This window comes from Neopsephotus bourkii, unplaced genomic scaffold (assembly GCF_033783945.1).
Source record: "Neopsephotus bourkii isolate Nb327-2 ecotype Australia unplaced genomic scaffold, CSIRO-AGI_Nbou_v1 NB_1821, whole genome shotgun sequence".
NCBI lineage: Eukaryota > Metazoa > Chordata > Aves > Psittaciformes > Psittacidae > Neopsephotus > Neopsephotus bourkii.
The window spans coordinates 710,547-735,597 of NW_026902294.1; the positions used below are offsets into that span (position 1 = coordinate 710,547).

Here is a 25,051-nt window from a genome sequence, read left to right on the forward strand (position 1 = left end):
CAACACAACCACCACAACCTGCTTGCTCCCCCTTGCTCCAGCATCACCCACGAGAGATGATGCTGCGGGAACGTGGAGCCCCTGGGCCCCCATTGGGGAGGACACCCCATATCCAGTCACCAAAGGTGGGGATGGAGCCAATTGTCCCCTCAGGTCCCCCCACCTCGATGTGCAGCCTCCACAGCTCCAGTCACCCTTCCGACCCCCCCACAGAGCAGCACAAGCTCCCTTCCTCTGCTGATGCTCCCAAGCTCTCCTTTGCCACCGCACTCCCTCATAAACAACCCCGCTGGGCTTCGGGAAGCCCATTCATCACCCCCCTTCACATAGGAGATCAATGATGCTTTGATGGATGCCGAAGGAAAAGCCAATCAGTCAGGGACTTATCGGTTTATGATTGCTCGGCCCCATTATTAGTGCTTGTGTGCCATACATTATGGTTAGGAAAATGGAGGCATCTGATTCCTGCATGAGGGATGGTGGGAGCGCGAGGGGTCGGCTGACACCAGGGAGTTTTATACCAGGTCAGCTATACATCTCCTTACCTCAAAACCCAGCCCGGCGCTGCAGCAAGCTCTGGAATCAAGGGGGAACTGGTCCTCAGTGGGAGGCAGCCGAGGGATGTGGCTGGGAATGCCATTTCCTTGGCATCTCACCCAGGATGGTGCACAGGGGAGTTAATCTGGGTGATGCTCATCCTGTGCCACAGCCCGCCCCCATCACACTGCTCTTTTGTAGGGTAAAGCCCCATATGAAGCAATGATTCCCACTTGTTCCCAATGAGTCAATTCCCAGCTGCTGTGAGGAGCTGAGGACCCTCAGCTGGGGCTGGGGCTGGGGCTGGGGCACTGCTCCTTCCCCTTGTCCCATTGCAGTGCCTGTGCCAGGGTGCTGCAGAGTCCCATCCCATCAGGGTCTGTGTACCCAATCCCACTGTGGTCCATGTGTGGCATCCCATCAGGATCTCCACATACCAAAAATACTAGGGAAAAAAATAGGGATATTAAGACATTATTCCGGTGGTGAGGCATTGCCACAGAACCCAGAGAAGCTGTGGCTGCCCCATCCCTGGCAGTGCTCAAGGCCAGGCTGGATGAGGCTTGGAGCAAGCTGCTCCAGTGCAAGGCATCCCTGCCTATTGTGTTGGAATTGGATGAGCTCTAAGATCCCTTCAACCCAACCCAGGCTGGGGTTCTATGATTAAACCCAACCAACCCCTAGGCACCATGGCCTGAGATGCTGCTGCTGCTGAGCTAGCGACAGGCTACCACATCTAAGGGGAATGATGGCACCGCATCCATGGGGAATGATGGCACCGCATCCATGGGGAATGATGGCACCGCATCCAGAAGGTGCAGCTGGAGGGGCTGGGAGACAATAGCGGCACGGGCAGGGCTGCGTTAATCCCAGTGCCATGCAGCGCAGGGGCTCCGGTGCACTCGGACCACGGCTCCGAGCCTCGGGCACCGCAGGCGAGCGCAATGGGACGGAAGCGTTTCATCTGCTCTGCCCATCTGTGGCGCCTCCGAAGCTCCACGTTGCCTTTAATATCCTCCTAAATCACCTCCCCGCCGCACTTGAGGGGCCGCTGCTGCAATAGCACAGGTTCATCGAGAGTGCACGGGGGGGGAGCTGGGGATGGGCTTTAGTGGAGCGCGGTTCCCAGGGAATGGGGTTCCTGCGCCCCTCGGACAGGGGAGAGGGAGGGGGAAAGGGAAGGGGGTGAAAAAAGCGGAGGGAAGGGATCGTGCCGGTGCTGGGAGGTGATGGGCAGGGGTGGGTGGGAGGAAACGGGCTGGAACGGTGCAAAAATCACTGCCGAAGAATGGCTTTTATTGGTGCTCCCTTGGTGCGTGAGGCCGATGTGAGCCCCCCCTCCAGAGAGCCCCATCCTGCTCCAGAGGGCCCCATCCTGCTCCAGAGGGCCCTATCCCACTCTGGAGAGCCCCATCCTGCTCCAGAGGGCCCTATCCCACTCCAGAGAGCCCCATCCTGCTCCAGAGGGCCCTATCCCACTCCAGAGAGCCCCATCCTGCTCCAGAGGGCCCTATCCCACTCTGGAGAGCCCTATCCTGATCCAGAGGGCCCTATCCCACTCCAGAGAGCCCCATCCTGCTCCAGAGGGCCCTATCCCACTCCAGAGAGCCCCATTCCCCTCTCCAAAGGGCCTCATCCTGCTCCAGAAAGCTCCATCCTGCTCACATATAAAACGGGTACGGATGCTTGGGTGATGGGGAGACCCCAAAACAGCCACAGCTTGAGGGGGGTGTTGGGGCACAGCACCCCCGGGTGCCTCCCCCCGCCCCCTGCAAATGTTGTGCTCCAGCTCGGGTGCATCCCGCTCCTGCCTCAGTTTCCCCATCACACTAAGGCTGACCCCCCCCAAATGTGGCTTTCCAATACTTAGAAGGGGGAGTTGTAAGAAAGATGGGGATGGGGTCTAGCAGGGCCTGTTGTGATAGGACAAGGGGGAAAAGTGGTTTTAAATGAAAATAGGGAGATTCAAACCAGACCTAAGAAATGCTTCCTGCTGGGGCACTGGCAGCCCAGGGGGTGGGAGATTCCCCATCCCTGGATCAGGATCAGGCTGGAGGGGCTCTGAGGGTCCTGCTCCTCCCGGGCTGCCACCCCCAAATCACCCCACAGCATGTGTGGGGTGCAGGGGAGGGTGCTCCGGGGCTGCAGGGAGGGATGTGGGTTCCGGGATGCAGGGGGTGTCTAAGGGGGAATGCTCTGTGTGTGTGTGTGTGTGTGTGTGTGAGATGCTCGCGTTGCCCGGCAGCGCATCCCCGTGTTGCCATGGCAGCCGCATCCACCGGCTCCCGAGCGACCCCAGCGGGGTCAGGCGCGGGTCGGCGGAACAAGAGAGCACCGGCACCGGCGGCAGCGGGACCCCAAGCCCCGGCCCTGGCCCCGTTACCGCTCCCCCCGGCCATAGGGTGCGGATGGGAGCAGCGATGGGCGCTATCGAGGTGTCCTTACAGCGGCTGCTTCCCCATAAAGGTCACAGCGCTCTCCCGCCTTCATTCATTAATGAACTCATCCGGGTTTCTGGGGCTGGGGGGAGCGGGGGGCGGCTGTGGCTAAAGGATGGTGAGCAGCAAAGGGGTCATGGCAATGGAAACGGCTCCTTGACTTCCCGGGAACTTCCCGCACCGGGAACGTGCCAAAGCGCCCTGGTTCTCCTTTGCACCCGCTCCGCAGAGCGCAAACCCCAGCCCCAGCCAGCCCCGGAGCGGCTTCATCCCTCCCGTAGGATTTATGATCCTCATTAACTGATGACCTTGAAACGCGCGTCCTTTCCGCAGGGATTGCTGCGAGGGTCCATTTCCCACCCAAACCAGGGTGGGAAGCGGGGGGGCACCGGAGCCCTCTGCCCCAGCCCCTTTCTCTATCACCCCACAGCCCCAAACACCCCAAAAGAGCCAGCGCCGGGGCGCTGTGATCCCCTCCACAGGCAAAATCACACCGAGGGGCCCGAATCCATGGGGGAAGCGCAGTGGGGAAAGGCAGGGAGGAGGGGAAGAGCCTGAGCCTCAGCCGTCGCCCCGACGCCGCTGGCTCATAAAGGGAAGGCGGGCAGCGGCGGCTGTGATTCGGTGACAGCTTCCCCGGGACACAGCGAGATGCACTTGTGTTATTTTAATTAAATACTGCATTATGCTTTGTGACAACTTCATGGCCACCGCGTAAATGAATCTGGAATTAAAGTCTTACTTAGGCATTCCACTACTTCCCCCCCACCGCCGCCGCCGCCTCCGTTCCCCCCCTCCCCTCCGCGTTACAAAGCAAAAGGCCATAAAATCAAGATGTTTGCTCAGTTACAGATGGAGCAGCTTGGAAAAGAGGGGGGGAAACAGAGGAAAGGAGATGGGAGGGGAGCGGGATGCGCCAGCGGCTGGTGGAGGAGAGCACCAAGGGGTGATGCTGGAGGTTAATGGGGTGTGATCGGCTCCTTCCCTTGACCGCAGGGTTTGGTGCTGCCGTGATTGCCGCTTCCCACTCGTGATTTGAGGGGATGAAGCCCTGGCAGCTTGAATCCATCGGGGATGGGGTCTGTGGCGATGGAGTTATGGCAAAAGGGGAATGTCTTACTTAACAGGCAGGCCTGGGAAGTTCAATTCCACCCCTCTATTAACCCGCCTCTAATGAAACCAGACCGTACGTGACATTTTGCACTGGGTCGCCTTTAAATGTTACCACATCCATTGGCATAAATGTTACCCTGAACTGGGAGATGGGCTTGTAATTATCTCCATCTCCCTAATGAACTCAGATTTCTGCTGTCTGCTGGCGTCCGACATCAGCAAAGCAAAACAAGGGGGCTCAGGAACACAAAACCCCCAGTTTCAAGGGGGCAGAGACCGGATTTAATCCTCCTCTGCTCTGTTTTGGAATCACGGATTCATCCTCGCATCCCCTTTAGTCCCCATTAACCACCCCTGAAATCAAACCGGCTCACTTCCACCTACCCGCCCGCTGTATTAGCCCCATATCCACGTGGATAATCCATAAACCAACAGCAGCCTGGGGAAGTTATGGCCGGGCAGGGATGGTTTGAACGCCGAGGCTCCGCTTCTGTGTTTCCCCTCGCCGCAACCCCAAGTGAAATTTCCACTTCTATTTATGAAAGAAGCCGGGAAATCAGCTCCCATTTGTTAAAGATGGGAAGAAAAAGCGGATTTTTTCAGTCTTTTATAGGAATTTCTCAATATTTTTCTCTTTGGCACCCATTTGAACCAGGGCAAAAGCTGCTCCCCCCCCCCCCCAAACCAGGTTACCAAGGGGCTCGTTACTAAATCTCTGTCTCATAAAGGCAGAGTTGACTCTGGAGGAGCTGCCTTTGGAAAATGGAAGGATTGTCACACTTAAAGACACAAATTTCCTCTCTAATATATTCAAATGGAAGCCTCGGAATCCAATCCTACATGGGCATATCTCATAAATTCCCAATATTTCAGCCTCAACAGCCTCCGATGGTTAGTTTTAAAGATTTATGTGGTAAAAAATTACTCGGTGATGAATATAGTTTATTCTGCGCAGTATTGGAGGGGATAAGGAATTAAACCACTGTCTTTAACTGGGAATTTATTATTACCTCTGTCAAAGCCAAAGTCTTTAACAGCATTTATTATGCATTTCAGGGCAAAATAAATGGTCGGGGACTGCTTTAAACCTGACCCCCCCCCCCCAAAGGAGCCATGGGCCAGCCCGTGGGCTGGGGGGCACTGTTTCAACAGCCCCCCAAGAGCACTGGGGTGGTATTGGGGTCCCGTGAGCATGGGGAAGGGACCATCAGTGCCCACTGCACAGGGCAGGGGAGCTGGCGGGGGTGAGAGCAGCGGGGTTGGTGCACGGTGTGGAATGAGGCATTGGGTGAGTCCCAATGGATTTGGCACAATTTAGGATGAAGCACTGGGAACACATGGGTGACTCCCAGTGGATGGGATGCAATTTAGGATGCAGCACTGGGGACACATGGGTGAGTCCCCATGGATGGGGCACAATCTGGGATGCAGCAATAGGGACACACGGGTGAGTCCCAGTGGATGGGACGCAATTTAGGATGAAGCACTGGGAACACATGGGTGAGTCCCAATGGATGGGGCACAATTTAGGATGCAGCACTGGGGACACAAGGGTGAATCCCCATGCATGGAGCACAATCTGGGATGCAGCAATGGAGACACATGGATGAGTCCCTATGGATGGGGCACAATTTAGGATGAAGCATTGGGAACACACGGGTGAATCCCCATGCATGGGACACAATCTGGGATGCAGCACTGGGGACACACGGATGAGTCCCTATGGATGGGGCACAATTTAGGATGAAGCAGTGGGAACGCATGGGTGAGTCCCAATGTATGGTATGCAATTTAGGATGCAGCACTGGGGGCACAAGGGTGAATCCCCATGGATGGGGCACAATCTGGCATGCACCAATGGGGACACAAGGGTGATTCCCCATGGATGTGGCATGATTTAGGCTGCAGCACTGGGAACAGAGGGGCACTGGGGCACCTCCGGCGCTGCCGCCAGCGCTCGGCCTCCCTTTTGTCCTCGCCTGTGCCAACGTCCCCTCATTTATACAAATTACCTGGGAGGAATGAGGCTGCCAGGGCTCGTTCTGGACCATTGCTTCCCGCCGGGGGGGCAGCAGGGCCGGCCCTCGCTTGGATTTGACCGGTGGCTGACCGTTGCCTTCCAGCTGACCCCAGCCCCAGCCCCACTGCCCTCCCCCAGGGGTTATTGATGGGATGGGAACACGGCCGAGCCCCGGGGGCAGACCCACGGCCCCAGGATGGGCGCTGAGCCCGGCTGGGCTCATCACACGTTGGCTCCATCACCCAAGAGGTTCAGCGCATTGGGGGGGCCCATGGCCTCTCCCCACAAGCGAGATGGCCCTAAACCCATGCAAAATGCCACTAGATGTCACCATACACCTTTCGCTCCGGGTCCGGAGTATGGGAATATTCCCCCCCCCCTCCCCTTCCCTCTCCCCATTTCCCCCCCTGCTTTCATTGAAAGCAATTGAGAGAATTAACTTATCCGGTTTTATGGCCTGCTTGTCACATCCAACTAAGCCCACTTAAAATAGGAAGTCTCACTGCATTCAAATCATTATCATAACGTACAAATCACTCAGCCAGGGGAAAGGGGCGCGATGCCGGCAAAAGGGATGCGGTGCCGGGGTCACTGCTTCCTCCCCCCCAGCTTCATTGCCTCCCATGCACTATCCCATCTGATACTGAGCAGGGTCATGGTGGTTTGGGGTCCCTGCAAAGGAGGGTGATGAGGTGGGGAAAGAGCTTGGCCAGATGTGACCCCCCTCCCAGCCCTGGTATTCCCACTATCCCTGCAGCAACGCAGCACTGGCAGCACTGGGGTGCAATGAAGAGCCTCAAGCCTGGGTTTGGGAATGATGAGAAAAGCCCCTGACAGTGGCATTCCCTGGTTCAAAGTCAAAGCCTCTTGGTGGCAAGGGGCTGGGGGGCTCCAGCACCAAAGGGACCGCTCCAAGGAGGGATGCAGCAGTGACGATGCTTCCCTTGCATCCCTCCACTGCAGCATCCCTCACATCCCCAAGTCCCTTCTATCTACCGGTGTCCACCAACCCCCAAACCACTTTTCCCTGCTGCTGCTGGAAATGTCAGACAGGGCCCGAGCAGCAGCGTTTCAAACCCACCAGATGGGGTTTTATATTAGCTCCTATTTCATGTGCAGCCGCAGCGGCCGCGCTGCTGAAGCGGCCGCCCCGGCGCTGCCGACTTGGCTTCGCTGAGATTAATTCTGCGAAATTAATTGGGACAAGATTGAAAAGGAAATTAAAACGCAGCCGAATGAGCAGGCTTTTCAAACACCTTCCCCCCCCCCTTTCCTTTCTGCCTCCATCCTTCCCCCCTCCCCGTCCCTCGCCGCCTCCGTTCCGTGAGCATCCATCGCGCAGAGCCATTGATGGGGGAAAAGCTCTCAGGAGCGATCGGTTCCGTGTGAGGGAACCAGCACAAGAGTCGCAATCTGGAGGCACTGAAGAGAGCGAAAACCCTGCCGTGACTCCAAGCTGTGTCCCCGAGCTGGTGCAGGGCTGGAGCGGGGGGGCCCGACCTGCTCTGCTGTCAGTGGGATGGACCGGGGCACCGGCGATGGCACCGGTGTCACCCCCTGGGTAAAGGAGGTGATGTGGGTTCAGTGCCCAGAGCATGTCAGCTCCATCCTGGGGGCCAGCAAGTCACTAAATGCCATTGTAAAGTGCTCTGAGATCCACAGATTGGGAATTCTCGGCCTTTCAGAACGGGATGGTGAAGCCCAAGCTGCCAGGGATGCAGCTGCCGCCGAGGGGACCCACGGGAGCTGGCCTCCAACATCCCAGCTAAAAGCATCCATCCCATGCTGGCTGCAGCCAGGGTTGCGGGGCCAGGCTGGGTATGGGGCTGCTGCAATGCATGGCTCAGAGCAAAGGGCACCCACACTGTAGGTCCGTTCCCAAGGGCTCTGATGGACAAAACCTCCAAGGAGAGGCGGGATGCTGCCACTCCCCTGCCCATCACTGCGGTGTCTGATCACCCACTGGGGATATAGGGACATGCCAGAACAAATCTGATTCACAAGGGCCTGTAGGGACAGGCCAAGGGGAATGGCTTTAACCTGCCCAAGAGGAGACTGAGCTGAGCTCTTAGGCAGAAGCTCTTCCCTGTGAGGGTGCTGAGGCGCTGGCACAGGGTGCCCAGAGAAGCTGTGGCTGCCCCATCCCTGGCAGTGCTCAAGGCCAGGTTGGAGCAAGCTGCCCCACTGGAATGGGTCCCTGCCCATTGGGGCTTGAGCCAGACGAGCTTTGAGGTCCCTTTAACACAAACCAGGCTGTGAAAACCCAACTGCCCCCATTCATGGCTGTCACAAACCGAGGCCACCGTGGTCCGGTGGGACCCGGCTGGGAGCCAGGACAGAGCCCTGCGGTGCTGAGCGGGGCAGGAGGGGGTCACAGCACCCCCGCTGATGCAAACAGGTTATTCACCTGCGTGTGCTTGCTGAAGGGAGCCCCGGTCACACCCAGCTGAGCAACTCAATTACCCCTGTGCTACCTGAGCAACAGCACGTAGGGAGCCCATTGCCATGGGAAACGGCAGCGAGAGCACGCAGCATCCTGCTTTAGGGCATCCCAAATCCACGTGTGAGGGCAGCAGTGGCCCTGGGGGGGGGGATCCCGCTCCCCCCTCCACTGAGCTGCTCACTGAACTCTGCTTTGGACCAGTTCCATCAGCTCCTGACCTTGCAGGTGAGCCCCACGCTGAGCACGGGGATGCTTTACCTTGCTGAGGATGTAGATGAGGTCTCCGCGGTGGAAGGAGAGCTCGTCGGGATGCTCGCTGCTGCAGTCCCATAGGCCTCGGTAGTAATGGGCATAATCCTGCCAGGGACCCTCTGGGAAAAGCAAAGAGAGGTCAGGGTGACAGGGAATTGTATGGGGAAATACTGGGATTGTGGGGTGGTGCCTTTCCCTTCTCCCAAGTCCTTCATCTCCTCCACAGGCTCAAACTGAGCCCTGGAGATCCATAACCTGGTCCAAAGGGGACACAGGGCCCCAGCACCACCTCTGCAATGCAGTGTCCCTGCCGTGCCAGAGGCCACAGGAGGGGAACACCATTCTTTAACATGGATGTTGCAGGGAGGATGCTGCAGCCTTCAGGATAGAAACCAAGGAGGGCATTGCAGGCAATGGAACTGGGATCATTCAGGAAGCCAACAGCACTGAACGGAGTGGGAACAGGGATGGGAGGAGAGCAGGGAGCAAATCTCCGCCTTCACCCCCATTGCAGGAGCTCAGAGAAGGTCCCAAACCTCCTAGGGCACAACGCAAGCTGAAGGCTCAGGTCTGGATGTGCCTGATGCCAGACTGAGCTGCTCTGCCCAGTCTGCGGGCTGGGAAGCGGCTTGTCCCAGTGCATCCCACACATCCTTCCCGGCACCAAAAACCCCATCCCAACCCCCCACGTTCCCAGGTCCCAAGCACACAAGACAACGGTTACAGCACGTTCCTGGCTCACGCCTCAGGACTGCTCTGCTGGCTCAGCACCAACATGGGGGTGAACCCAAATGTCACGACACGGACATCGTCGTGATGTGACCCCTATGGATAACTGGAGCCTTGCAGGGGGTCTGTGCTGCTCTCCACAGCTGAGCCAAGCCCAGGAAGCATAAAGAGCGCATACTGAGCACATGTTGGAGGCAGTGCTTCTAATATGGTCTAAGGGACTGAGTGATAAGGGTGCATCTGGAGTGCTGTGCCCAGATTTGATCACCTAAATATGAAAGAGGACATTACAGAGCTGGATAATGGCACAGCAGGGAGGCACTGGAATGACTTAGGGACCTGGGGAACTTAGGCTGGGAGAAAAAAACCCCACCAAAGTAGAGCTGCATCCTTTGGAAAGTATTAAAGGGGGAGCACGCAGTGGCGAGGAGAAGATTGGGAAGGGAATAGGAGGAGTAGGAGCTACTGAGTTATTTCAGCTTGTGCTAAGTGCAGGAGCCAGAGGTGATGAACTGGAGGCGGAGGAACTCTCCGAGCAGGAGGATGAGGCGAGCAGCAGCTTCGGTCATTAACACCGAAGGTCATTAGAGGAGGGTGTGAGGACACCAGCACCATGCAGGGAACAACCTGGGATGGGGATGCAAGCCAGTGGCTTGGCACCGACCTGCTGGTGTCCCCTGTGAGATGAGGGTGGGGAAAGGCTGCTGCGGGGGGCATAAAAGCACCAGTAATGCTTGAGCATCGTTGTTAATGTGCTGGCAAAGGGATTTAAGGACAGCGATCCCACACAGCAGCTCCTCTGTGTCACTGCTGGGAGGGGAAGAGCCTTGAAATAGGAACTACAGCTTCCTACAAGGGGTTTCCAGGGCCAAAAGTGCCCATTCCCGTGCTGGTGTGCAGCCGGGACCCATGGGTCTGCTTGCCTGGGGTGAGGATGCTGCTGGGAAGCTGGAGCCAACCTTATCCCGGTTCTCCCTCATCACTGGGAATGCTGGGGAGGTGCCTCCCCCTCCTGCATCCGCTCTTCCCTGCTCATCAAAGGAACAAGAGGACCTTGGAGGCATCTCCCCCCCTCAGCAAGGAGCAGAGGAAGGAGCTGTTGGTAAAGCAGAGCTTTGCAGGAGCACCTGCACACGGCAGGACAAAGGGACAACGTTTTCCAGCCCCCGGGGAGGTTTGCATGGAAGCTCTCGCCCTTCCCTCCAGCCCTGCCTCCAAAGGGCAGCCTTTATGGCCTTGGGTGAGGGAGATGCCCCGCGATGGAAGCGCGGCTCCGCTCTTAATCCCCTGCTGCAGCTTCAAAAGCGGCCCAGATCTTGGTGCCAGGTACCAGGAGCAGCTCCTTGGAGCAAAGCCTGAGGGCAGGAAAGGGACCCTGGCTCCGGGTTTGCTCCTTCAAGACAGGGCCAGGCCAGGGGGGACTGCGCTCTGCAGCCCCTGTAGGGCATGGGGGATGGCCACGACCCTCCTGACCTGCCAGCTCCAGGCTGGGTGCAAGGTGGGATGCAGGATGTGGGATGCGGGATGTGGGCTGGATGCAGATGAGCCATCGCAGGACTCCTGCATTCACTCTGCTCACTTACACAGGGACGAGGTGATGTTTAAACACATCAAGACCCTGAACTGCATGTCCAGAGCAGAGCTGTGATTTCACTGCTTTACACTGCTCTAAGTGGGACGAGAGCCTGCTCTTAGGGGTCTTCTCATTAACAGAACCAGCCAAACGTGACAACTGCATCATCTTCCCTGCAGCCCCAGCAAGAGGCTCTGGGAGAGGCTCCATCCATCCCAGCCCCTTCCTTGGGAAGCCTGTTGATGCTGAAGCCTGATGACAGGGGTTCCATTGCTGTGCCCATGGGGGGTGACAGGGAGCAGCCTGCGAGGCTTTGCTTTGCTAAGCAGAGGAATTGTGCTCTGCACCCACAGCAGCAGCCCCAGGCCCATCCAATGCCTGGGATTAAGCAGCCTTGAGCAGAGTGAATGAGTGTCTTGGCAGGAGCAGCAGCCTGAAGCTGCTCCAGCATCGGGGCATCCTTGTGGTTCCTCGAACTGGGAAACAATGGTTTTCCATCAGCCAAATGCTCATCGGGTGCCAGAATGAAGAACCAGTCCTTTCCCTCCCCCCCATCCCAAGGACTCCCATCATCTCTTTGGTGCCCTTGGACCAGAGTGCCCATCACCCGGGTCAGGGCTCCTGGGGCTGTGATGACCTTTCCCTCTTGGAATACAGCCTGGCTTTCCAAACACGTTGTTTGGTGTCAAACCAACCCAGGGCTGAAAGCAATCCCCAGGCTGCCGGTGGCTGCACCGGTTCTAACCATCACCAACCATCACCACCGCAGGCGGATGCTGGTGGGCACGGGCAGGGTGTCCCAGTGCCTGCCAGGGTCGTGCCAAAGCCGAGGGATGCCCTTGGGGTGCAGGCTCATCACCACCTCCAGCACCAGCCTGCATGGAGCCGGGCTCCACTCCCCGCTGAGGATGGGGCAGTTGGGACAGGCAAGGAGCAAGGGTCCCATCGCCTCCTGCTTCCCTTCCCCTGCCCTGAGGCAGCTGCATGGACACAAGGGATGGATTGTGAAGATGGGGATGTTGTTTTGTGCTGGTACCAGGCTCCACAAATCCATGAGGAATGGGGACATCAGCCTTGCTCCAGTCTCTGCAAGCAGCTGGGACTCATCCCTGTCTTTGCTACCAAGGCCTCAACAGAAATAGGCCTGAGCACCCTCCCAGGCTGGGGACAACTGCCTGACACGTATCCAAAGGGGTTGGATGGGTAAAGGGAAAGGTTGGATCCAGCTTTCCAGAAACATTGGGAAGTTGGGCACTGGGGTCCTCTGGGAGGGGTGAACCAGCTGGGCAATGCTTGGGGCGCACTGAGGCGAGCACAAGCACGGGTGAAGCTGTTTTAGCCACCCATTACCCCCAGCATCCACCAGTGAACCCCTCCGCTCTCCATCACCCAACAGGCGGGATGCTCATGGAGCATCCCCATGGGGCTGAGCATCCCCAGCCCTGCCAGGCTTGGGCAGCAGGATGGGTGGGAAGCTCCCCCAAGCCAGGCTTGGGCAGCAGGATGGGGTGGAAGCTCCCCCCAGCCAGGCTTGGGCATCAGGATGGGGTGGAAGCTCCCCCAAGCCAGGCTTGGGCATCAGGATGGTTTCCACGTGCGATGGAGCGAGCAGGGCAGCAGGAAGCCCCTGGCCAGCCCAGCCCCAGCTCCTTGGACACAGGAGCTGCTTTCCGGAGCCGGGAGGAAGCAGGGATGGGAGCGGGGAGGAAACGGATCTTCCGCTCCGGCCCCGCAGCGCAGGTCCTTAAGGAAGAAGCAGGGGTGGAACCGGTGCCCATGGCCGGCTCCCGGGCTGCTGGCTCCTCTGTTTGTGTCCTTCCGGCTTCCCGCTCCCAGATCCAGCCCTGCAGCAGCTTCCTCTGGGCCATGATTTGCTTCCTGCCCTCTCCCCAGGTTGTTTCTGCCCCAGTGGGATGCATGGGGGGAGCTGGCTCCGTCTCTGGGGTCCGGGATGGGACAAGGGACAGGGATGGGAGAGCCTCCATCAGGCAAGAGGGGAACGGATGCTGAGGCTCCTCCGTCAAGAGCTCACTAAAGCAATGGGGTCCTGTCCATAAAGGAGAAGCATCCCCCATGCCCACAGCATGGAGAAGATGGGGAGAGCTCCCCCAGCCCAGCCTCAGGGTCTCCTGGTCATCCTCCTCACAGCCTCCATCACACCCCAGGATGCTCAAAGGCAGCGGAACTCAGCCCCCCCCAAGCATCCCTTAAAGTTGCCCAAAGCAGGGTGGGCTCTTACCTTGTCTCTGCCTGCTCCCTGGGTCCTTGCTGTCCTCTGGGAAGGGGGGATCGAGCTCCTCGTCTGGGAAGGGAAGCAGCAGAGCTGTCAGGGGAAGGGCTGTGAGCGTTACTGCTACCCCAGAGCCCCCGGCAGGCAGAGAGCATCCGACGGCCACAGCCATAAATCCCCGGCTCCATTGTGGCGAGTGGGCAGGGAGGAAGTCACAGATCGTATTTTCAAGCGTGTTGCATGAACCCAGGAACCGCTGTTAACACGGGGCAAACAAATCGCTTCTTAGAGCCTCGTAAATGGGGGCCGCACCCTGCAAAGCGCTCCCTGTGCGGGACGGCGCTGGGAACGCAAGGCGGGATGCGGGGATGGAGATGGGATGGAGCGGGGACAGGAGCAGAAGGGAAGGAGGAGAAGGGGGAGCAAAGGCAGGGTGGCATGGAAGGGAATCATAAGAAACAATACCATGGGACAGGGTAAAGGAAGGAGGGGATGGAAGTCATGGGGAAGCGCTGAAAACATCCAGGGGCAGATGGGAGCAAGGATCTACACACGGATAAGAGCTCGATCCCATCTACGGTTGATATCTCTGTATTTTATACATGTATTTATGTAAAGCTGATTGATATCCATGTTCTATCTCTAAAACAGAACCAAACCCATCTGCACCTCCTGCACTGCTGCTGCCTCCCTGGGGACCACAGAGCAGCCTCGGCACAGCTCTTCCAGTGTGGAATCCCTGTTGCATCCCAGGGGATGTGGCTTTGCTGTCCCCTTTAGGGAGAGCCAACAGGCACCCAGGCTGGGTCAGTGAAGCGCTGGGGCTGCTCCGGTGTCAATCCCAGCCGGAGCTGATCGATGCAAACCAGGTCAGAGCTTGGCTGCCCCTTACAAATCGCATCCCATGGCGGAGGGGCGCTGCTGCTGCTCCCCCCATTAAGATGGGAAACGGCCCCCAAAAATCTTTCCTAAATAAATCAGACTTTATTGTAGGGGTCGGCCCCTGACGAGGCAGGATCCCATTAGCATTGATCCCAAAATGAATTATGGAAAGTGCCTTTTGCCTGCTCTTTGCATGTGTAAAAGAGAAGGGAAATGTATCCAGAGCAGTGCTCCCTCCCCATCATTCCCACCCCACCCACCCCCAAACCCTCACATCTGGATTCCTTTATCCTTTAACTATGGCACCGATTCCCTGTATCCCATCTCCTGAGGTGAAGGGCCATCAAACCAGCTCCTGCATGCCACGAAACCCCCAAAGCTGCCCTCCAAAGCAGGGCAGCATCATTCCCCCACCTGCGCCCAGGGGCTCCCCCTATCCCTGCTGTGCACATCCTGCATCCTGCAGGCACCGCTTCCACCCCGGAGCCAGGCTGTCCTCAGGAAACCTCTTCCAGATCCCTGCTCACAGGCAAACACAAGCTCCTTGGGAAGCAGCAGACGGGGCTGGTGCAGGAATCCACGTGCCGTGGAGGAAACGGTGCCTCTGGGTTTCCAAGCGGAGCAAAGCTGCTCCATGGCTTGGACAAGGCTCTCCCCTGTGCCTCAGTTTCCCTCTGCCCTGCTCACCTCTCACTCTGTGCCTTTGGCAAAGCTGCAGTAAGGAGCAGTCCTTGCGGATGGGGCTCAGCTTCCCACGGGAAGCAGCTCCCATCACACCACGGCCCCACAGCCAGGCGCTCTCCCAAGTCTGCCTCCCCTGGGGTGTCCGATCCCATCCAATATCCCGGCTTTATAGGGATGGATCAGAGGGAAACGCTGACAAACGCATCCCCTGGGGGCTGTGCCCTTCCCCTGCTGCCGCATCCCTGTGCAGAGCATCACAACCTCACCTTGCCATCCCTATGGGCATCCCGAGTGGTCCAGGGCAGCCCCAAGCCCCAGGCATGGCTGTACCCCCCCCCTGCTGCGCTGGAGCAGCCTGGGCATTGGGGCAGATTCTCAGAGGAGCTGTGTTTTAATGTAGCAATTTGATTCAATTTTCCACTCTATAAAATTACCCATCACTGCTCGTTGCTTCCTAACAGACACCTTCACTCTTAATTTAACAATCCCATCGAATTCTGCCAGGGAAATTGGAAAAATTTATCACCTGTGAAATTTTATTTTTCCTTGGTTGTATCTGTTTTTGTAAAACTTCATTAACGACGATGACTTGCTGAGGAAATTATCTCTTCATCTCCCCCCCCCTTCTTCCCTTCTCCATCCTTTTCCCTCTGTTTTTACTCAGGACACAAGGGAGGCAGCTGGGCCCGGAGGAGATCCCAGCTTGGATGAGGCTGTTCCTTGCTCCTACTGAGGGGGTGAAGGAGCAGGGAGGATGAGCTCAGGGCTCGTGATCTCTCCCACCTGCCCCTGTGCCCTGGGACTGGTTTCTCACCCCTTGCACCCTTGGCATCAGTGTGCCACCACCACCGACATCCAAGCTGCAGGAACTGGGGCCTGTGGGGGATGAGGAGCTTGCCCCTTCGTGGCAACAAATGCCCCCAGAATAGGTTGGGTTGGAGGGACCTCAAAGCTCCTCCAGCTCCAACACAATGGGCAGGGACCCCTTCCACTGGAGCAGCTTGCTCCAAGCCCCTGTGTCCAACCTGGCCTTGAGCACTGCCAGGGATGGGGCATCAGGGCACTGATGTGCATGGGAACAGGGACCGAGGGTGAACCCAGCTGCCAGGGTCGGCATCCTCACACTGCATCCTGAAGGGAGGGCAGCGATGGGATCCATCCTTAACACTGCGCCAGCTCCCAGCAGATGTTACAGCTGCTCCAGTCAGTGCTGGTGGCCCCAAGGCAGTGAGGAGCTGGACACAGCCACCAAAGCAGGCAGGGATGCTGAACGCCCTCAGCCTGGCCAACCATCAGCACCTCTCACCCACGGGCCCAGAGACCCCTGTGGAGCCTCCATCCCAGCCCAGGGACCACTGTGGGCGCACCCAAGGGCAGAGAACGCTGCTGCCCAAAGAGCTGAGGATGCGAACAGAGGAAGGGCAGCCCAGGAAGCAGAGGTGAGAGATGGAGAGAGGCTGAACACAGCAACCAAAGGGCTCTGCTTTCAGGGGAGCAGAGGCACAACCACACATGGGTTTGAATGAGGCTCAGGTGAGCCCTTGGCCAAGCCCTGGGGCACATCACACCATGGGCTCTGCTATACCAAGAGCTATTGCAGAGGGTGTCACCCTTGCAGGCGCTTTGAGGGTTGCTCCTGGCTCCTTTAACAGGGAGCTGGTGCTCTGCTACCTCCAGACCTCGTGCACTGTTAGAGAACAAGCACTGGTCTTTAATGCAGTTACGTTATCATCTCCTGGAAGGGCAGTAATTGCATTACAGCCCTGACTGTGTGCCCGGGAGGGAGCTTTCTCATCATCTCCAGTCTGATTTTCCAGGTAACACAGCCCAGAGATTCCACTCGCACCAAACCGAATCTCAGGGGAGCTGAAGGGAGCCTCTAAAAGCTGCCTCACCTCAATTCACCACCCCTCCACCTCAGCACAACACAAAGGGTTTGCTCTTGTGCTCCATCAGCCAGGCCAGACAAAGAAATGGGGTCAGATCTCTGAGATAAGGGTCCATCAAACCCATTCCCATTGATGTGCTGTGTCAAGGGTGTTTGCAGGGCTGGGGCTAGGGGATGGCTCAGGATTTGGTTGCTTACCTGGCAAAACCTCATAGATGTCATCCTCCTCCATCTCAACATTTGGCCCGTCTCGATTCAGAGAAGTATTATGGGATACCGTGGTCACAGACTCGGAACTGCCCACGTCGTTGTAGAGCTCCTCTTCATCCTCTTCATCACAGGGGATAGTGAAGGAGCTCAGGTCTGGCAGGAGAAACCACCCAGCCCTGGCCTCTAAAACCAGCCAGGAGCTCTCGAGGGGACCCAGGTGTGGGCTCCAAACAAGTGGCTCCAAGGAGCAAAGCCCCAGGAGCTCTCCTTGGCTAAGAGGGGATGCAGAGCCCCAGCAAGGGCCAAGCTCCCACATGAAAGCAGGCGGGCAGATGCTGCCAGGGCCACCAAACTCACCCTTCAGGAGGAACTGGATCTGATCCACCCATTCTTCAGCCTCTGCTGGGCTTGGGGCTGTGAACTGGAGGGAGGTTCACCAGTTATTGTGCTGGGAGAGGGAGGAAAGGGACTGGGGATGGAGACCCTGGCTCAGCCGTTCTGCCCCTGTGACTTTAGGAAAGCCATTTCCCTTCTTATCTCCCTATTCCAAAAAGGGAACCAGAAGCGGAACAAAGCCAGACTATCCCAGAGGAAAGCTGTCAAGCCTAATTCATTAAACCAAGTCAGATGAAGACCACAATCCCCACTGAATGCACTACACCGGCTCGGAACCAAGACATCCACAAGCTCAGGAAGCTTCCCCTGCAGACATCGTGCACTGGGCTGGGTTTTTCATTGCCGCAGGTTTTAGGTTCCCCCAGGGTGCTCAACACATCAAGGTTTAAATTTAACCTGGCTCTGAGGGGCTTATTTAAACTGGGCTTCCCACACCCCATCCTCCACTGCTTCTACACCATGTTCTTGCTTAAACCCTGTGCTCCATGGGGGCAAACAGAGCCCAGGATGATTCTTATGCCATGGGAAAGCCCATGCTGAGATCACCCATCAAGAAGCAGCATCGGTGCCTTCTGCTTGGTTTGTTGAAGCTTCCCAACCCCCTTGAGCCCGCAGGTCCAGCCTGCACCTCTGCCCCCCAACCTGGACCATGTGCTTTGGTTCTGGGGGTCAACCAGCACACGAGAGCCATTTGGACCCGCAGTTCCTACCTCGTAGGTGCGTTTGCCAGAGCAGGTTAACTCAAAACAGCATCTTTTCCGAGAGTCCTTGCGGAGATGGGGAGCCAGGCGGGCACCGTAGCGCTCAATGGAGAAGGTGCCTTTAGGTTGCTTGCCTGGAAGAAGAGAAAGGTGTTAAATCTGGAGTCAGCATCTCTTCATCCAGCTGGCAGATTGGGGTGCTGCAGATGTCCACACAGGGAAACTGAGGGACACAACGCGCCAATGGGGAATGGCTGGGAAAAACCCCTTCAGTCTCAGCACGTCCCTGGAAGTCCAAAGGGAATAGGATAGCATCTTCATAAAGACACAGGAGAGAGGATGCCCTTTTAAACCTCAAGAGAAAGGGGTCAGGAGGCTGCAGGAGATGAGCTGGTTGGCACGAAGCAGACACCATGGTGGACTTGAGGAGATGGGATCCCAATGGCTGTTGTGCTGGTGAGGCATGGACAGGCCTTGGAAGGAAATGGGAAGTGCCCTGTGGTGCTGCTGTGAGGCAGGGCAGAGGGAAGGAGCTTCCCGGCAGCCATCCAAGGCACTGCTATTTACTCCAGCTCATTATTCCCTGCTGTATCCGGGTGAGGAAGTTGCTCTGAGCCTGTTTTATCCACGCATCCTTCCAGGGAGCCCTCCATAAGGATTTCAGCTCGCTCATAATGGGTTTCCCTTCCTGTGTTGTCATCTGGGGAGGTGATGACCACTGCTTGTCCCCCCCTCAAAGCATCAACCCTGGCTTCAACACCTGCATCTACTCTAAGGATGCTCTGCACATACCAGGGTGAGAGGAGTTGGGAAGCTCGTTTGGAAGCGAAAAGCACTTGAGATCCCCAAAGGATGTGGAGGAAGGACAAAGACCCAGCTTCACCCTCACATCCCACTGGAGTTCAATCCTGTCCCAGTCACAGACTGGTCACTGTTGCTTTGTGAGCTGCTCTCATGGTGTGTTTCTGGATGGGTGGACCAGGGGAAGGCCATCCATCTCATCACGCCAAACTCTGTTGGAGATATGAGCTGTCTGTTTATATGGACCTGATGGAGCATGACTGCAAAATATTTATGTACACTGACACATGGGTTATATACAGCCACTGAGGGGGTTGAAGCCCAGTGACGGCTAATGGAAAGCTTGGAACATCATTTGATCCACACGCAGCTCTGTTCCTGGGTCTCTCTTCTCTTGTTCCACACCTATAAAGGTGGTTTTCTGGGGGGAAGCAAGCTGAGATCTGCCTTTGTAGGACCTGCATGTTGTATCTTGATAGGGAATGACAACCTTCCCTCTTGTCAGATGATAACCTGGCCTTCAGCAAGCGCTCTGCCTTGCTCTTTCCCAGCCCTGTCCGTGCCTCCATCCATCACCTGCAGCTGGGGACCAGAAGCAGAGACCTCACCACTTACTTTTCTCATTGGCGTAGTAGTAAAAGGTGCTTCTGTTGAGGACACACCAGCGCTTCTGCCACTCGGACCCAAAGAAGCTGTGCTCTGGAAAGACAAGGTCGGAACAGAGTGAAGAGGATCCGTCCTCTCCTGCTTCCAGGGAATATTTAGGGCAAAAAAGACTTCTTTTTTTTTTGTTTTTCCCCAATAAAACCCTGCAGATTTATGACATAGAATTCATGCAAGCAAAATATACACCTGAATGGGCTGAACTGAACTGGGCTCAACTGGGCTGGGTTGGGATGAACTGAACTGAACTGGGCTGAATTGAACTGGGCTGGGCTGAACTGAACTGGGCTGGGTTGGGCTGAACTGAAGTGAAATGAACTGAGCTGCATTGAACTGAACTGGGCTGAATTGAACTGAGCCACACTGAACTGAAATGAACTGGGCTGAATTGAACTGAACTGGGCTGAATTGAACTGAGCTACACTGAACTGAAATGAACTGGGCTGAATTGAACTGGGCTGAACTGAACTGGGCTGGGCTGGGCTGAACTGAATTGGGCTGGGCTGAACTGCACTGAACTGAACTGAACTGAACTGGGCTGGGCTGAACTGAACTGAACTGGGATGAATTGAAATGGGCTGAACTGAACTGGGCTGGGCTGAACTGCACTGAACTGAACTGAACTGAACTGGGCTGGGCTGAACTGAACTGGGATGAATTGAACTGGGCTGAACTGAACTGGGCTGGGCTGAACTGCACTGCATTGAACTGGGCTGGGCTGAACTGGGCTGCTGTGACCCTTAGCCCTGCTAACTGGGAGGGAGCACAGCTTTGGGTTAAACCTCCCCAGGGGAGATTTAAGCCCATGCCTTTTACTGTATAACCGGAGCAAGCTGGAACGTGCACAGGACCAGTTACAGCGCTCAGCTGAGGGCCATGAGGCAAAAAGGGGCTGCTCTTGCCTCATCCCTGCTGCCATCCAAGATGAAATCAGAGCGATGAGGAAATGATTTGTAGCTTTCACAAGGGGCACTGAAATCAAGATAAAGCCCGGGCTGACTCAGAGCCCTTATCTCAACCTGCTAATGTGTGCGATGCTCCCAGCCCCCTTGTCTTCACCCGGGCTTTATCCTCATTAGGTGCTGCATCTTGCCTTAGAGGACTGCGCTGCTGCTTAATTCAATCTGGGGGTTTAATCTCTGTGCAGTTGGATGAGCTGCAAAAGAGCACAAGTAAAGGCTGAGCCCTCCCTGTGTGCATGAGGCCTGAGGAAAGCCTGAAAGACCCTGCATGTGCTATGGAAAAGATGCCTTTCCCTGTTAGTGTTCCATCTGAAAGCTTGAGCTGTTGGGAACTCTGAGGTGACGTCCCCAAACCTTAACTTATGGCACTTGTCGAGCCTCACCTCGGGACTTCTTCTCCAGATAGCCTTGCTTCAGGATGTTCCCTGTATCTTGGATGGACCTGGGTGTCACCTCCTCCACTCCTACAGAGAGAAAAGCAAAGCCAAGCCTTGGGATTTGCCCAGATAAAGCTGTGGCTGCCCCATCCCTGGCAGTGCTCAAGGCCAGGTTGGACACAGGGGCTTGGAGCAAGCTGCTCCAGTGGAAGGGGTCCCTGCCCGTGGCAGGGGTTGGAGCTGGAGGAGCTTTCAGGCCCCTTCCAACATAAACCGTCCTGGGATTTCCCATTCCCCCAACCCATCAGCACGATGTTTTCATTGAGACCAAACGAGGATGCTCAAAAGGACCCAAATTTCCTCTCTGGGTCCAGCCTGGCCGGATCAGAAGAGTTTTCCCAATGGGGGAAGATGCAGAATATGATCCTGAGGAGCTCCTGCACCACCTTCAGATGCACCCTCAGAGCAGGGACCCCGCACACCCCCTGTGCTGCCACCTCCTTGGCACCCCATAGCAGAGATGTGCTCGGGCCTTGCTCTAAGTGATGCTGAGCATCTGACTTGCAAACAAGGCACATTTCCCCTCAGCTCCCAGCCCTGAACCTCTTTTGCTAATGCAAATCTAAATGTCATTTGATGGGACATTTATAACGCTGGAAATGGGCCGGTGGTGCCGGGTGCCCAGGGAGACCCGGCGAGTATGAACATCCCATTAACGTGCCCAACGCCAGCTCCCCGATCCCGCTGGCAGGAGCATAAACAATGCCTGAGCGAAACTTTGATGTCGATGTTAAGAAGCCAGAGCCCAGCGGGGGGACAAGAGGCAGCCCCGGCGAGATCCCATCAGCGCTCGCGCTCCGATTGAATTACCCAGGGGGAAGGCAGGAGCTGCGAGGGCCGCTCTGCTGCTTTAATTTCATTGACTCTCAGTACATTATCAGCATGGGGCTTCCCTCGGCCCCCGCTCCCCCGTGCAAACTGGCTCTGGAAAGAGCCAGCGTGCAGGATGCTGCTGCTGCTGCCGCTCGAGCCAAGGCAGGGATGCTCCTGGCCATGCGGGTCCTCCTTGGGATGCGCTTCCTGCTCCTGCCTCACTGACAAGGGAGATCTGGGGAGCACAAGGACCTTGCAGACACCACAAACAGCACAGATGTGATGGGAGCCAGCAACAGCCTCTGCCATACCCGATCCTTCTCTCTTTCACCCATCATTTCTTGGTGCTTGCCTGTCAGCAGGCAGGACCCCTGGGATTCCTGACTGCATTCCCAAATGTGCTGTGCCCCATTGGAGATCAATTTACCACATAAGCACATCCCACGTTTCAGGTTATTTGTGGCTCTGGGTGCCAGGATGTGCTGGGTTAGCAGCATTCCGGTGCCTCTGTGGCACCCGAAACATCATCAAGAGCCCAAATCTCTCCTGCTCTGCAAGGGACGCTGTGCCTCAGTTTCCCATCAGGAATATCACAATGAAAGGAAACTCCCTTCTCCTTAAGCACTCTGTGGTTGCTCAGACAAACTAAATACAATTAAGGAAGGGTTGTGAGGGCTGATTGGATTGCACAGGGCTCTGGAAACCTGAAGTCTTACAGCCTGTGACACGAAGGTGGCAGTGGTAACCGGTGTGCTGCACGCAGCATGGCTAATGCAGCCCTGCTAATGCAGAGCTGAGATTACATCTGTGCGAGGTGGGTGAGTGCAGGGGATGCGGTGCTCTGCCTGGCTGCAGGCAGGGCTGGGGCTGGTGGGGTGTCCCTGTCCTGCCCTATGTCCCCTGTAACAATCCAGATGGCTTTTGCTAGCAGCAAATAGCTCAATATACCTGCAAAGGCAGGCTCCATTGGGGGGGGGGGTATTTCTTAATGGACACCCAGGAGCTCCACAGAGGATGGATGGGAGCCAGCCCCAGAAGGCTCTCTGGTTTCTAAGCCAGATGGTTCTGCCCCAGGACCACACAGCTGGCAGGTAAACCACAGCCCACCCCATCTTCCAGGAGCCCCAGTGATGGAAAAGCCGGGCTGTTGCCTGGTCATCCGTTCCAACCACTAACGGCCATCCACCGTGTATGAAAACAGGGACAGAAAAGGCCTTACATTCATCTGAGAGAGGCACATCTGTGCTGCCCCAGACATCTCTGTGTTTGGATATGGTCTCAGTGGTCCCTCCCACCCTGGAATCTCCCCCTGTGTGCCATGGCTGAGCCCAGTGAGCCCCGCTCACCTCCCAGTGTCACCAGCATCTCCTGCAGAGGAGCTGCGCGCTGAAGGCACTGGGAATTGCTCTATGCCATCATCCTGGAGACCACTTTTCTGCAGAGGATAGGCCCACACTCACAGAAGCAGGAGCAGACACCAGCTCTCTCCCCTCTTTATTGTGCCTCAATGCGATTCACATCCCCCAGGTGCTGCTGCAGGATGCTCTCATTACCCCTGCATCAGGCTGAACCCAGGTCACCAACCGAGCCTGCGCCTTTGCTGATGGCTCCAGCCTGTCCTTGCCATGTCCTCAAAGACCTTTGGGTTTCAGCTCTCGCCCTTCTGGTCTCTGAGTCATGCACACCAGCTGCAGCCACAGGAGCTGGAGCCAAACATGCCCGGGGCCGCATCGGTGCCCACGCTGTCACATCAGCGCTGTTCAAAGGGATGGAGCGCGGAGGCACGATGCTCACAGCTCATTCCCCATCCTCCAGCTTATTCACCAGGCTCAAACGTGCCAAGAGCAGATTCTGCTCCCGGGGCCTTCACAGGGAACACCCAAACCCATTTCAAACCAGAGCACAATCGGCTGTAATTTCCCAAAGCCCTCCGTGGTGCCTGAGCTCTTTTTCCATTGAAGCTAATGAGCAGAAAGACAATCAGGAGGAGACAAACAAGCTCCTTCAAAGCGAGATGGGCTCGGGAAGTGCTGAAAGCCTTTGGAATTCACACCCACCACCCAGGCCTGCCATGGCAAAGGGGTCCAGGACACAGGCACCAAGTGGCACTTGTGGGTCTATCCGATCCCACGTAAAACCAAGGGCCTGGCTGCAAGCCATGGTCCATTTGGTCTCTGATGAGGGAATAATGCTTCTTGTATTTAAACCATTACCTTTTTCCAAGATCAAAAGGGTCTTGAAAGCGTCTCTGCTTTCCCACATCATGCTCTGTGTGGGGTACAGATACCCCTTCCTGGGTACCCTTAATCAAAGTTACCAGCCAGCTCTACCGATGGTCCAGTTCCCATAGGAGGACTGCAGTGAGCTTGGCTCCCTGGTTCCAGGCTCTGGATGATGGAGGGTGGATGCATCAGGCAGAGCTGGGAAGGACCTTTCCAGAGCCGTGCAGATGCTGCAGCCCAGCAAAGCAGCCAGCAACAGGCATGGGTTAATCACAGAATCATGGAACAGTTTGGGTTGAAGGGACCTTAAAGCTCCTCCAGCTCCAACCCCTGCCATGGGCAGGGACCCCTTCCACTGGAGCAGCTTGCTCCAAGCCCCTGTGTCCAACCTGGCCTTGAGCACTGCCAGGGATGGGGCAGCCACAGACAAAATGTCCCGACCAAAGAGAGCAAGAGGAGAAAGGCCATGGTGGGAAGTGAGCCACCATCCACCACTGTGGTCCCCCTGGTCCCTGCCTCCTCATCCCCCAGCTCCAAGTGGCATCTCCTCAGCGGCTCCCAGGCCCTCAGTGTCCCTTGGACACATTTGCCTCTGTGCCTCGGGTGCATTGCTGAACCTTTCAGTGCCTTGGAAGTGGCTGGGGATCATTTATAGGGATGGGAACAAAATGAGCAACTGTTTCAAAGAGAATGGGGAGCCAAACAATTGTCATCATGGATCACACGGAATAGATCTTGTGCCAGCCCGATTTATTGCATTTTTTGAGCAGGAAAATAAGCAAGTAGATGAAGAAAAGGCAAGGCACGGCAGGGAAGATTAATTCAAGCTTCAGCCTGACTTCTGAGACGAGGCCAGTAAGCAAAATCCAGAGTGCAGGCATCCACCCCAAGATAACTTCCTGGATTGAAAGCTGGTCAGCAAGCTGGAGGCAGTCAAAAATCAATGGCCACAAATCATGGAGAGCAAATTATCAAGCGAAATATCCCCGTGTCCAGCTTCGGGATCAGTTATCCTCAGGCTCAGGAGCCTTCAGATGCTCCAAGGCATCCCCAGCCA

At 56.5% G+C, this 25,051-nt stretch overlaps 1 protein-coding gene across 4 annotated transcripts in view; it reads right to left on the reverse strand.

Moving 5' to 3' along the window:
• The window catches only part of SKAP1 (src kinase associated phosphoprotein 1), a 140,652-nt gene that overhangs the window by 3,344 nt on the left and 112,257 nt on the right, over positions 1-25,051 (reverse strand). For 3 of the 4 annotated variants that reach the window (XM_061343141.1, XM_061343139.1, XM_061343142.1), the window contains 7 exons: positions 20,906-20,986; positions 19,513-19,596; positions 18,106-18,230; positions 17,357-17,420; positions 16,988-17,152; positions 13,345-13,407; positions 8,810-8,922 (listed from right to left, as the gene is read on the reverse strand). In XM_061343141.1, the coding sequence (XP_061199125.1) occupies positions 8,810-8,922; positions 13,345-13,407; positions 16,988-17,152; positions 17,357-17,420; positions 18,106-18,230; positions 19,513-19,596; positions 20,906-20,986 (695 nt within the window). Of the gene's footprint in view, positions 1-6,756; positions 7,294-8,809; positions 8,923-13,344; positions 13,408-16,987; positions 17,153-17,356; positions 17,421-18,105; positions 18,231-19,512; positions 19,597-20,905; positions 20,987-25,051 lie in introns of those variants that run through there. The other variant, XM_061343140.1, reaches the window with a different exon arrangement.